Source organism: Nerophis lumbriciformis, linkage group LG38 (genome assembly GCF_033978685.3).
Source record: "Nerophis lumbriciformis linkage group LG38, RoL_Nlum_v2.1, whole genome shotgun sequence".
NCBI classification, from domain to species: Eukaryota; Metazoa; Chordata; class Actinopteri; order Syngnathiformes; family Syngnathidae; genus Nerophis; species Nerophis lumbriciformis.
The window spans coordinates 22,601,612-22,615,752 of NC_084585.2; the positions used below are offsets into that span (position 1 = coordinate 22,601,612).

The 14,141-nt window shown below is 42.5% G+C and overlaps 1 protein-coding gene across 3 annotated transcripts in view; it reads left to right on the forward strand.

Moving 5' to 3' along the window:
- usp4 (ubiquitin specific peptidase 4 (proto-oncogene)) overlaps positions 1-14,141 on the forward strand; it is a 77,607-nt gene extending 63,466 nt beyond the window's left edge. For all 3 annotated transcript variants that reach the window (XR_009811833.2, XM_061932593.2, XM_061932592.2), the window contains 2 exons: positions 12,992-13,080; positions 13,209-14,141. Coding sequence is in view for 2 of the 3 variants with exons in the window: in XM_061932593.2 (XP_061788577.2) it covers positions 12,992-13,080; positions 13,209-13,319 (200 nt within the window). In the remaining variant the exon portion in view is untranslated. The remainder of the gene's footprint in view (positions 1-12,991; positions 13,081-13,208) is intronic.

Below are 14,141 nucleotides of genomic sequence, written 5' to 3' on the forward strand. Positions count from 1 at the left end.
TGAGTCATGGGGAATGCAAAATAATTGTCAAAGGATCTGCGAGAAAAGATTGAACTGCATAAAACAGGAAAGGGGTATAAAAAGATATCCAAGGAATTGAGAATGCCAATCAGCAGTGTTCAAACGCTGATTAAGAAGTGGAAAATGAGGGATTCTGTTGAAACCAAACCACGGTCAGGTATACCAGCAAAGATTTCAGCCACAACTGCCAGGAAAATTGTTCGAGATGCAAAGAAAAATCCACAAATAACTGCTGCCGAAATACAGGACTCTCTGAAAAATTGTGGTGTAGCTGTTTCAAGATGCACAATAAGGAGGCACTTGAAGAAAAATGGGCTGCATGGTCGAGTCGCCAGAAGAAAGCCATTTCTGCGCAAATGTCACAAAGTATCCCGCTTACATTACGCCAAACAGCACAGAGACAAGCCTCAAAACTTCTGGAACAAAGTAATTTGAAGTGATGAGACCAAAAACTTTTTGGCCACAACCATAAACGTTACATTTGGAGAGGAGTCAACAAGGCCTATGATGAAAGAAACACCATTCCTACTGTGAAACACGGAGGTGGATTACTGATGTTTTGGGGATGTGTGAGCTACGAGGGCACAGGAAAGTTGGCCAAAATTGATGGCAAAATGAATGCAGCATGTTATCAGAAAATACTGGAGGAAAATTTGCACTCATCAGCCCGGAAGCTACGCATGGGACGTTTTTGGACATTCCAACATGACAATAATCCAAAACACAAGGCCAAGTCGACCTGTCATTGGCCACAGCAGAACAAAGTGAAGGTTCTAGAGTGGCCATCTCAATCTCCTGACCTCAATATCATTGAGACACTCTGGGGAGATCTCAAAAGTGCAGTTCATGCAAGACAGCCCAAGAACTTACAGGAACTGGAGGCTTTTTGCCAAGAAGAATGGGCAGCTTTGCCATCTGAGAAAATGAACTTTATCCACAACTACCACAAAAGACTTCCATTGAGACACTCTGGGGAGATCTCAAAAGTGCAGTTCATGCAAGACAGCCCAAGAACTTACAGGAACTGGAGGCTTTTTGCCAAGAAGAATGGGCAGCTTTGCCATCTGAGAAAATGAACTTTATCCACAACTACCACAAAAGACTTCCATTGAGACACTCTGGGGAGATCTCAAAAGTGCAGTTCATGCAAGACAGCCCAAGAACTTACAGGAACTGGAGGCTTTTTGCCAAGAAGAATGGGCAGCTTTGCCATCTGAGAAAATGAACTTTATCCACAACTACCACAAAAGACTTCAAGATGTCATTGATGTTAAAGGGGGCAATACACGGTATTAACAACTGGGGTGTGTAAACTTTTGATCAGGGTCATTTTGGGTACTTTCTTTTGTCATTTTGATTTAAAAAGAGTAAACACAGTTGTTTGCCAATAAATAGCTTCACACAACCATTAAGCATGAGTGGAAGAAAGGTTTTTGTGTTATCATTCATATTCTCTGAAGAATGGCCAAGAAATCAAATTCTCCCAGGGTATGTAAACTTATGAGCACAACTGTATCCTCTCTGAGCTGCCACCTTATCGTGGTAGAGGAGTTTGCATGTCCCAATGATCCTAGGAGCTATGTTGTCCGGGGGCTTTATGCCCCCTGGTAGGGTCTCCCAAGACAAACTGGTCCTAGGTGAGGGATCAGACAAAGGGCAGCTGGAAGACTTCTATGAAAAACAAAGACCCAGATTTCCCTCGCCCGGACGCGGGTCACCGGGGCCGCCCTCTGAAAAGCCAGACCCGGAGGTGGGGCACGATGGCGAGCTTTGTCCCCATGGCAAAGTGGGTCCCCACTCCAATGGGCTCACCACCCAAGAAAGAGAACTATAGGGTTCTTTTGGCTCATAGGACTCCGGAGGCAGCAGACAGGTATCGACATATATCGGGTTCTTTTGGCTCATAGGACTCCGGAGGCAGCAGACAGGTATCGACAGGCCAAGCGGTGTGCGGCTTCAGCGGTCGCGAAGGCAAAAACTCAGACATGGGAGGAGTTCGGGGAAGCCATGGAAAAGGACTTCCAGACGGCTTCGAAGCGATTCTGGATCACCATCCGCCGCCTCAGGAAGGGGGAAGCAGTGCAATGTCAACACCGTGTATGGTGGGGATGGTGTTCTACTGACCTCGACTGCGTATGTTGTTGATCGGTGGAGGGAATACTTCGAAGACCTCCTCAATCCCACCAACACGTATTCCTATGAGCAAGCAGTGCCTGGGGAATCTGGTAGGCTCTCCTATTTCTGGGGTTGAGGTTGCCGAGGGAGTTAAAAATCTCCTCTGTGGCAAGGCACCAGGGGTGGACTAGATCCTCCCGGAGTTCCTTAAGGTCCTGGATGCTGTGGGGCTGTCTTGGTTGACAAGACTCAGCAACATCGCGTGGACATCGGGGGCGGTACCTCTGGATTGTCAGACCAGGATGGTGGTTTCTCTCTTTAAGAAGGGGTACCGTAGGGTGTGTTCCAACTATCGTGGGATCTCACTCCTCAGCCTTCCCGTTGAGGTCTATTCAGGTGTACTGGAGAGGAGGCTACGCCGGATAGTCGGACCTCGGATTCAGGAGGAACAGTGTGGTTTTCGTCCTGGTCGTGGAACTGTGGACCAGCTCTATACTCTTGGCAGGGTCCTTGAGGGTGCATGGGAGTTTTCCCAACCAGTCTACATGTGCTTTGTGGACTTGGAGAAGGCATTCGACCGTGTACCCCGGGAAGTCCTGTGGGGAGTGCTCAGAGTAACGGACTGTCTGATAGTGGCGGTTGGCTCACTGTATGACCAGTGTCAGAGCTTGGTCCGCATTGCCGGCAGTAAGTCGGACCCGTTTCCAGTGAGGGTTGGACTCCGCCAAGGCTGCCCTTTTTCACCGATTCTGTTCATAACTTTTATGGATAGACTTTCTAGGCGCAGTCAAGGCGTTGAGGGTATCTGGTTTGGTGGCTGCAAGATTAGGTCTCTGCTTTTTGCAGATGATGTGGTCCTGATGGCTTCATCTGGCCAGGATCTTCAGCTCTCACTGGATCGGTTCGCAGCCGAGTGTGAAGCGACTGGGATGGGAATCAGCACCTCCAAGTCCGAGTCCATGGTTCTCGCCCGGAAAAGGGTGGAGTGCCATCTCCAGGTTGGGGAGGAGATCTTTCCCCAAGTGGAGGAGATCAAGTACCTCGGGAGTCTTGTTCACGAGTGAGGGAAGAGTGGATCGTGAAATCGACAGGCGGATCGGTGCAGCGTCTTCAATAATGCGGACGCTGTATTGATCCGTTGTGGTGAAGAAGAAGCTGAGCCGGAAGGCAAAGCTCTCAATTTACCGGTCGATCTACGTTCCCATCCTCACCTATGGTCATGAGCTTTGGGTTATGACCGAAAGGACAAGATCACGGGTACAAGCGGCCGAAATGAGCTTCCTCCACCGGGTGGCGGGGCTCTCCCTTAGAGATAGGGTGAGAAGCTCTGTCATCCGGGGGGAGCTCAAAGTAAAGCCGCTGCTCCTCCACATCGAGAGGAGCCAGATGAGGTGGTTCGGGCATCTGGTCAGGATGCCACCCGAGCGCCTCCCTAGGGAGGTGTTTAGGGCACGTCCGACCGGTAGGAGGCCACGGGGAAGACCCAGGACACGTTGGGAAGACTATGTCTCCCAGCTGGCTGGCCTGGGAACGCCTCGGGATCCCCCGGGAGGAGCTGGACGAAGTGGCTGGGGAGAGGGAAGTCTGGGCTTCCCTGCTTAGGCTGCTGCCCCCGCGACCCGACCTCGGATAAGCGGAAGATGGATGGATGGATATATATATCTCTCAGTGGCTTAGTAGTTCGTGTCCATCCTGAGATCGGTACCAAGAGAGTCATACCAAAGACTATAAAAATGGGACCCATTGCCTCCCTGCTTGACACTCAGCATCAAGGGTTGGAATTGGGGGTTAAATCCCCAAAAATGGTTCCCGGGCGCGGCCACTGCTGCTGCCCACTGCTCCCCTCACCTCCCAGGGGGGGAACAAGGGGATGGGTCAAATGCAGAGGACACATTTCACCACGCCTAGTGTGTGTGTGACGATCATTGGTACTTTAACCTAACTTAACTTTAACTTATGTATTAGCGTTGTACGGTATACCGGTATTGGTATAGTACTGCGATACTAATGAATCATATCCGTTACTATACCCCTCTAAAAAGTACCGGTCCCCCCGTCGTCGTCGCGTTGTGTCATCATTGATTTTACGCGCAGAGGAGCATGTTCGACAGCGCTCAATCACGGAGTACTTACAAGCAGACAGTGTGTAGACAGAAAAGGAGAACGGACGCATTTTGGCTTATAAAATAAGGATAAAGGTGAAACGCCCACAGAAAGAGGTGCTTTAAGACATGGCTAGATAGCGGCTAAAGTCCAACCACAGTGTCCAAGCAGTGTTTTAGCTACTTCTGAATCACTAATCCACGCCTCCATGGTGACAAAGTAAGTTTCTTACAAGTATCATCCTTGCAGAACGAGGAAAAGCTAAACATGCTTCACTACACACCGTAGCTCACCTGCGTCAAACTGTAAACTAACGTCATTGGTAGATCTACACCTAACATCCACAGGAGCGTATCTATTCGATACTACTATGATTACATAGCTATTTTTTAGCATCACAAAATCTTTTCGTTTAAAAAAAAATTACATTACGTTTATAAACTAAGGAAATATGTCCCTGGACACATGAAGACTTTGAAAATGACAAATGTATGATCCTGTAACGACTTGCTATCGGATTGATACCTAAATTTGTAGTATCATCCAAAACTAATGTAAAGCATCCAAACAACAGAAGAATACGTGATTATTACATTTTAACAGAAGTGTAGCTCAAACATGTTAAAACAGAAAGTAACCAGGTATTAAAAGTAAATGAACATTAGATTAATAATACATTTTCTACCGCTTGTCCTTAATAATTTTGACAAAATGATAGAATGGAAAATGAAACAATATGTTACTGCATACGTCAGCAGACAAATTAGGACCCATTGTTTGCTTACTTACTACTAAGAGACAAGTTGTCCTGTATGTTCACTATTTTATTTAAGGACAAACTTGCTATAAGAAACATATGTTTAATGTACCGGAAGATTGTTTGTTAAAATAAAGCTAATAATGTTTTGTGGTCCCCTTTATTTAGAAAACTATCGAAATACATGTTGGTACCGGTACCAAAATATCGGTATCGGGACAACACTAGTGTGTGTGTGTGTGTGTGTGTATATATATATATATATATATATATGTATATATATATATATATATATATATATATATATATATATATATATATGTGTATATATATATATATATACATACCAGAGGTGGGACCAAGTCATTGCTTTGCAAGTCACAAGTAAGTCTCAAGTCTTTGCCCTCAAGTCCGAGTCAAGTCCCGAGTCAAGACAGGGCAAGTCCGAGTCAAGTCCAAAGTCAAGACTGGAAAGTCTCAAGTCAAGTCCCAAGTCCTGCATTTTGAGTTTCGAGTCCTTTCAAGTCGTTTAACCACAGACTAATATATTTACACAGATTGTGTATGCTTTTAAAACGCTGTATTTATGTATTAAAACAAGTGCATTTGAAATTGCAGGGAAAAAGATAGTGCTGACATTGCACTTCAAAATAGCACTATTAACCAGTCATTTTAAACATGTAACTCATTCCTCTACAGAATAAACACATTTGAAAAAAACAAGTGCAACTGTACTTATTTGCACAAAAGTGTTAACATTGTATTTCAATGGCATATTGCATTGTAACTAGTTCCACAGCAGTTTATATCCTGTTCTTACCTTATCTCATTGATCTCATCTCATACTGTGTGTGTGTTTATGTGTGCGTACACATGAAAAACATAACAAATATATGAACATAACAATGAACAGAGTTGTACTTTTTAGATGTCAGGACCCTATGCAATATGTACACATATTCTTAATATAGTATACATTTTAACTGACCTTTATTTGACTATGTTTGTCTTTTTGTAGGTGGCTAAAATACGCGGTGCTGCTGACCACCGTCTAACGTTACGTTACTGTGTGTGATACATTGACTAACGTAATGTTACTGTGTGTGATACATTGACTAACGTAATGTTACTGTGTGTGATACATTGACTAACGTTACGTTACTGTGTGTGTTACATTGACTAACGTTACGTTACTGTGTGTGATGCATTGACTAACGTTACGTTACTGTGTGTGATACATTGTCTAACGTAACGTTATGTGTAGGTACCTCATGCAACCCTGCTTAAAAAAAAATCACTTGACAAAAAGTATGAATAAGGTAGCAAACTGCAGTGGACGCAACAGATTGCCGTGTTTGCAATGACGTTATAACCAGTGTTGGGTTAGTTACTGAAAAACAGTAGTTACAGTTACTAGTTACTTTATTTCAAAAGTAACTCAGTTACTAACTCAGTTACTTACACCAAAAAGTAATGCGTTACTGTGAAAAGTAACTATTTAGTTACTTCTTCTACTTTTTTTTTTTTAAAGCTCCCATTAATGCCCTTTTAGCCTTCATTTTAGTACTGTTATTGCACTGGAGAATAATACAATCTGTTGATCAACTTGACATACATTTGCATCACTGAACTCTGCTAAGCAATGTGCTCTACATACAACACACAAAGACAAAGATATGTTTCAAAGGGCCAATTTATTTCAGGCCAGAACAAATTGACAAAACTATTTTAAATAGCTGCAACATAACATACATAAGTAACAAACAGCATAATAACACTAACACTAACACTAACCACGTTAAACCCAGATTCCGAACTAATAAAGGTCTTAACTCATTCTCTTTCTATGCCACTTCAATATGGAATGCACTCCCAACAGGTGTAAAAGAAAGGGCATCTCTATCCTCCTTCAAAACCGCACTAAAAGAACATCTCCAGGCAACTACAACCCTAAACTAACACCCTCCCTTCCACATAATACCTCTTCGGATTGTAAATAATCAAATGTAGACACTTTTTCTTATACTTTCTGATCTCTCTCTCTGTGTCCACTACTTGCTGTACATATCCTACCAAGTCAGTCCTACACTGTTTCAATGTCCATTTCTCTGATGATGCAATTGTTGATGACTGAAGTGTTGATACCAACCAAACCTAACCCCCCCCCCCTCCATATCCCACACCCCGGATTGTAAATAATGTAAATAATTCAATGTATATACCCTGATGATTATCTTGTGTGATGACTGTATTATGATGTTAGTATATATTTGATAGTATATATCTGTATCTGGACCCCGACTTAAACAAGTTAAAAAACTTATTTGGGTGTTACCATTTAGTGGTCAATTGTACGGAATATGTACTGTACTGTGCAATCTACTAATAAAAGTTTCAATCAATCAATCAATCAACAACATAGCTGTAAAGCTGGCTTCACCTAAGGAAGGCACACGTGACATACACAGAGCCTAACCAGGCAGATTTGAATTGTTGTTTTAGGCAGTAGACGGGATCTTTGATCCAAGACACAACTTACATTTAACTAAAATGTTCTTTTCTTTGTGCTCGACAAAAGAAAAGAAGTGAGAATATCTCATACTTGCCAACCCTCCCGAATTTCACTGCCTCTCCCTGGGACAACCATTCTCCAAATTTCTGCCGATTTCCAGCCGGACTTAAGGCAAGCCCCCTCCCGGTCTGTGCGGATCTGAGTGGGGACAGCCTGTCGTCACGTCCGCTTGGCCAACCAAAAAGTAACCACAGAACACTATACCGTATAGGCGTATAGTGTTCTGTGGTTACTTTTTTGTTGGCCAACGGTTGTATTGCGCACCCTCTCCCCTCTCCTCCCCTCCCCTTCCCACACTCAGACACACAGTCACACGCACACACAGAGAGCGCAGAGGAAGAATCAGAAGCACGTCTCTGCTTCGCTGGAATAAAACACACTCAGATCCTCAGTTTCTAGCCGATACTACATAAAAAGTAACGTAAAATAACGCAGTAACGCATCATGTAGTAACGGTAACTGAGTTATTGAATATAAAAAAATAATGCGATAGATTACTAGTTACCGCCAAAACTAACGGCGTTACAGTAACGCGTTACTTTGTAACGCGTTAGTCCCAACACTGGTTATAACCATAGACATCTTATAAGTAGTTGGTTGCTGTGACGTGAGCAATTTGGCCGCCATCTTGAAGTGGTGATGAGGAGCCGGCGAGCAGCCTAAACTGACAGTTGACAGGTAGAAAACAAAGATGCCGGGCTGGTGTTCAGCGTTTTCCTGCTCAAATGAGCGGACTGTTGAAAATAGGAATCGGGGGATTACTTTTCACAAGTAAGATTTAACATTAACGTACTATTGGTTGTATCTTATGAAAATAATATTACCACAGAGTTGAGAAGGATCAAAGATCTTCAATATTTGTATGTGAAAATCACAAAGAAATCTTCTGGGGGAGGATGACCCCCGTACAGGGGTTTGGTTTACAAACTTTCAGCCCCACCTAAAACAAAATTCACCAGCCGCCACTGATTATGATGCATTCTCATTTTAGGCAAAGTATAAGACAATACTTTCTTAACAGTATAATTGTAACCAGGAATAAGTCTTCAAGTAACAATATTCAAATACTAACATTGTTGGGTAAAACAGAATTTGGTTTTATTCTGAATCCAGTGAAACAGATTGGTGGTTTTAGCTGATATAAAGACTTTCAGGTGTTTTATATATGTTTAAGTATATGGCAGACGCTTTTATCCAAAGCGACTTACATAAAATAATACATATAAAACAATCACTGCAAACATTATCATTTAAGGGAAGAATGTAATAGAAAATATCAATACATAGTGTCAAGACAGAATAAACTCTGAAGCAACAGAGATACAGTCTATAGGTCCCTATGATATATAGATATCTAATGTATTCATACATTGTTTATGTAGGATATACGCATGTATATATAACCTAATCATATTGTTTCTTCAATTTAAAAATAGTTTACCGTTTTTTCCCCCCTTCTCTGGGATTATATTCCCAGTTTTGATCTCAGACGTCTGGTCACTTATAGCGTATAAGAATATTATATTACTGATAAGCAAACTATGAATAATAAAACACGCCAAAACATGTGTCTGTTATCATAGCTACACGTATGACAAAAAAGGGGGGTGAAAATCAGTGGTATTCAGCGAGGTAAGATTAATTAAATGCGCTGACAGTTCATTGCTCCTGCCAAATGAATTGCACTGATCACCACTCCAAGATGGCGGCCCCGCGCCTCGTCTGCGCCAGTAGGCAGTAGCACTCCATGTTGCGTTTACTTATAAGATGTCTACGGTTATAACGTTAGCAGTGAGTTTGCAGCCTCACTGATTTAACTACACAGCAAATAAAAGTCACGTTACTTAGCCAATAAACGTTATCTTACATTAAAAACTTACCCTTCTTTGTGCAACTTCAAATGTCGAACGAAGTTGGAAGTTGTTGCGTCTCCGTCTGTAATATTAGAACTGCGTGATTTGCATACGGCAATTCGTTTTTTGTTGACCAAGTCGTAGTTTTTATACCCGAACGAAACCAACTTTGGCATAATTGTTTATCACTGGCACGTTGTTGGACAACTCTTGTTCAGTGGTTGTACTGCAATTTGATTGGATGAATGCTGCGTGATGAAAACAACGTAGATCTACTTTGATTGGCTGTTGTACTGACAGCACACCAGCTGACAGGAACAACACGCTGAGAGACACAGACGAAGAAAATGAAAAATACAGAGCGCTCCCAAATACCTTTTTAAGATTTGGATTTTGGGGAAAGTAGCAAGTCATGTCAAGTCAAAAGGCTCAAGTCCAAGTGAAGTCACAAGTCATTGATGTTAAAGTCTAAGTCGAGTTGCAAGTCTCTTTACATTTTGTCAAGTCGAGTCTAAAGTCATCAAATTCATGACTCGAGTCTGACTCGAGTACAAGTCATGTGACTCGAGTCCACACCTCTGATACATACACACAAAACACAAAACCAGTAAAGTTGGCACGTTGTGTAAATTGTAAATAAAAACAATACAATGATTTGCAAATCCTGTCTGGCACTAGTGGCAAAAAAGACTGACAAAGTTGAGGAATGCTCATCAAACACTTATTTGGAACATCCCACAGGTAAACAGGCCAATTGGGAACAGGTGGGTGCCACGATTGGGTATAAAAGCCGCTTCCATGAAATGCTCAGTCAATCACAAACAAGGATGGGGCGAGGTTCACAACTTGGTGAACAAATGCGTGAGCAAATTGTCGAAAAGTTTAAGAACAGCATTTCTCAACAAGCTATTGCAAGGAATTTAGGGATTTCACCATCTACGGTCCATAATATCATCAAAAGGTTGAGAATCTGGAGAAATCAATGCCCGTTACCTTCGATCCCTCAGACAGTACTGCATCAAAAAACTGACATCAGTATGTAAAGGAGGGCAGCACGGTGGAGGAGGGGTTAGTGCATCTGCCTCACAATACGAAGGTCCTGAGCAGTCCTGGGTTCAATCCCGGGCTCGGGATCTTTCTGTGTGGTGTTTGCATGTTCTCCCCGTGACTGCGTGGGTTCCCTCCGGGTACTCCGGCTTCCTCCCACCTCCAAAAACATGCACCTGGGGATAGGTTGATTGGCAACACTAAATTGGCCGTAGTGTGTGAATGTTGTCTGTCTATCTGTGTTGGCCCTGTGATGAGGTGGCGACTTGTCCAGGGTGTGCCCCGCCTTCCGCCCAATTGTAGCTGAGATAGGCTCCAGCGCCCCCCGCGACCCCGAAGGGATTAAGCGGTAGAAATGGATGGATGGAAGTATGTAAAGGATATCACCACATGGGCTCAGGAAAACTTCATAAAACCACTGTCAGTATCTACAGTTCGTCGCTACATCTGTAAGTGCAAGTTAAAAGTCTACTATGCAAAGAAGCCATTTATCAACAACACCCAGAAAAGCCGCTGGCTTCGCTGGGCCCGAGCACATCTAAGATGGACTGATGCAAAGTGGAAAAGTGTTTTGTGGTCTGACGAGTCCACATTTCAAATTGTTTTTGGAAACTGTGAACGTTGTGAGAGGAAAAGAAACCACCCGGACTGGTATAGGCACAAAGTTCAAAAGCCAGCATCAGTGATGGTAACTTACACATCTGTGAAGGCACCATTAATGCTGAAACGTAAATGCAGGTTTTGGAGCAACATATGTTGCCATCGAAGCAACGTCTTCTTCATGGAAGCCCCTGCTTATTTCAGCAAGATAATGCCAAGCCACATTCTACACTTGTTACAACAGCGTGGCTTCGTAGTAAAAGAGTGCGGGTTAGTACCCGCACTGCCTGTAGTCCAGACCTGTGTCCCATTGAAAATGTGTGCCGCAATATGAAGCCTAAAATCCCACAACAGAGACCCCGGACTGTTGAACCACTTAAGCTGTACATCAAGCAAGAATGGGAAAGAATTCCACCTGAAAAGCTTCAAAAATTGGTCTCCTCAGTTCCCAAACGTTTACTGAGTGTTGTTAAAAGGAAAGGCCATGTAACCAGTGGTAAAAAAAATCCCCTGTGCTTACTTTTTTGCAATGTGTTGCTGCCATTAAATTCTAAGTTAATGATTATTTGCAGAAAAAAAATTACGCTTCTCAGTTCGAACATTAAATATCTTGTCTTTGCAGTCCATTCAATTGAATATAAGTTGAAAATTATTCTCAAATGATTGTATTTTGTTTTTATTTACAAATTACACAACGTGCCAACTTCACTGGTTTTGGGGTTGTGTACATCAAAAACATTGCATGTTGTCACAAAACGATCTTTCATTTTGAATATTCTTTCCTGTCAATAGAAGAGGACTCAAAGAAAAAGGCTGCGCTTTTGCTACCGGGGCTTTGCTACCAGGGTTTTTGATATGTTTGAAGATTTTTGACCACTGATTTGTGATCACAGTAATGGCAGTTCTTCGAACTGATATTGGTACGCTGAAAGGCACCGATACGCTGAAATAAGGCGATTTGGAAGAGCCGATTCTGGATCAAAGCGGTTGCCCAGCAACCAGCAGCTACAGCGAGAGTTTGAAGCCTTTTTAAAATGCTTCCGACAACACGCAGTGATATAAGTTGACAGGCTGACACCTCAAGTTGATCTTTTAATGCCGCAAGGTACGAAATTGTTGAAATAAGTTAGAAGTGCAGCAAGTCGCTAAAGAAGCAACTGCCGTTAGAGAGCTGATACAACAGGCACTGACGTAACCGAGCAATGCAGGAAGTAATCACTGATGTGGGAATGACACACAAACAGCCACTCAGGTAACACTATCAACTTTCAGGTTTGGTTGCGCCATCTTCTTGATTGTTTGCATGGAGTGAGAAGAGAAACTGAAAATGAGTGCTGCAGGGAGCGATTAAATTGTCGTTAAAACAGAAAAAGTCACCTCGACAGGGGCAGGTTTTTTTAAAGGGACCGCAATCAGAACAATGTTCTGTAAAAATTATGCAAGGCGCTCGTCCCTACCAAGATCGGTTATACCACACCGCCAGCACTGCATTAAACCTGCAAAAAATCGTTTTTCTCAGGCGATTTACATTTTCACACTTTGCACTGCTTTGTTAGTCCTTATTGAGCATGTCTTTCATCTTCCTTTTTTTTTTGCACATTCATTGTAAGAGGTTATTGTTAAATGTTCAATGTGATTTTAAAGTTTGGTTTATATTGTTTGACATTTCTTTTCCTCTCTGCTTTGATGCCTGAGGGGATTATGATCAGAAGGTTACATTTAAAATTATATATGTTTACATTTAGTATATTTTTCTTTTGGTCCTTATTTTCCATAGGTCATGAAAATAAATAATTATCGATATGGACTGACATAAAACACTTATATCGTGATAGTTTAACTTTCAGCGATAGCACCCAGACTTACCTCATAAATTGGGAATTGGCACTGTTTGTCCTAACATTTGCCTTCCCTCTGTGACAGACACGGCTTTCGGCAAGAATAAAGTAGATGGAAAGTGGTACTACTTTGACGACAGCAGTGTGTCGTCTTCCTCAGAAGACCAGATTGTGGTAAGTTTCAAACACTCCTCGTTTGTTCATTTTGACGGCGTGCGTCCTCATGCTTCTCGCCACTGCAACCTGGGTGTCAAGTGTCGCCGTTTTTGTGTTGTAACCACAGCCTTGTTGTCCCCATGCAGACTAAAGCAGCCTACGTGCTGTTCTATCAGCGCAGAGAAGAGGAGGGCTCCACAACACAGCCTTCCACCACGCTGGAAAGAGCTGCCGATGACCACATGGACACTAACTGAAAGAAATTGACAAATCAATATTAACCCCACCATACTAATATATTTTCTTCTTTTATGTTGTCAGCTTAAATGACCAAGCGAGGTCCAACTGCTCGTTCATTAGAAAGGAGAAATATGGTTGCTGTAGATCAGCAGAATGTCAGCAGCGTCCCTTTTTATTAAAAAAAGAAAAAATAAGAAAACATGCACAGCTTGTCCCAACCAAAGTATGATGATACGTTAACTTGGATATCATAAAATGATCAGATTCTCCCCGACATTACTTTATGATGCAAGAGCGGTGGCACTGAATGCTTCACCAGTACAACTACCTGCTTCCGTTAAGGTTTTTGTGATATTCAATTCATTTAGATAGGTGTAGGCATAGCCCCCCACCCAATATTCTTCTATAAGTGATGCTTTAAGAATATTATCAGATTGAGGGGCTAGCAGCATCCAGCCAATGATGTTAGTGCACTGTCCTAGATTGATCAGATACTGTTATTTTACTAGTCTTTACAATAAGCACAGTTAAAGGATGTTGGATTACCAGACACTCGCGTTAGGTAGAGAATACCGTGCTTTGCTGGCCCCAGTAGACAATTACCGACCTCATTGAAGACACCGACATGTGACACTTATAAACTTCACCCAGCAGGGAATCTTTTTTTGGGGGGCAATCATGGCGGCAATCCAAAATCAAAATAAATCCAACCTAACTGAAAAAATGTAAATAATCACCCTATTTTTAAATAGCTGTTCTTGTCCTCATATTTATCATGCTGATATCTACAGAAATTGTTTTTAAATGGAATATATCACAATAAAGACTCAATGCCTCAA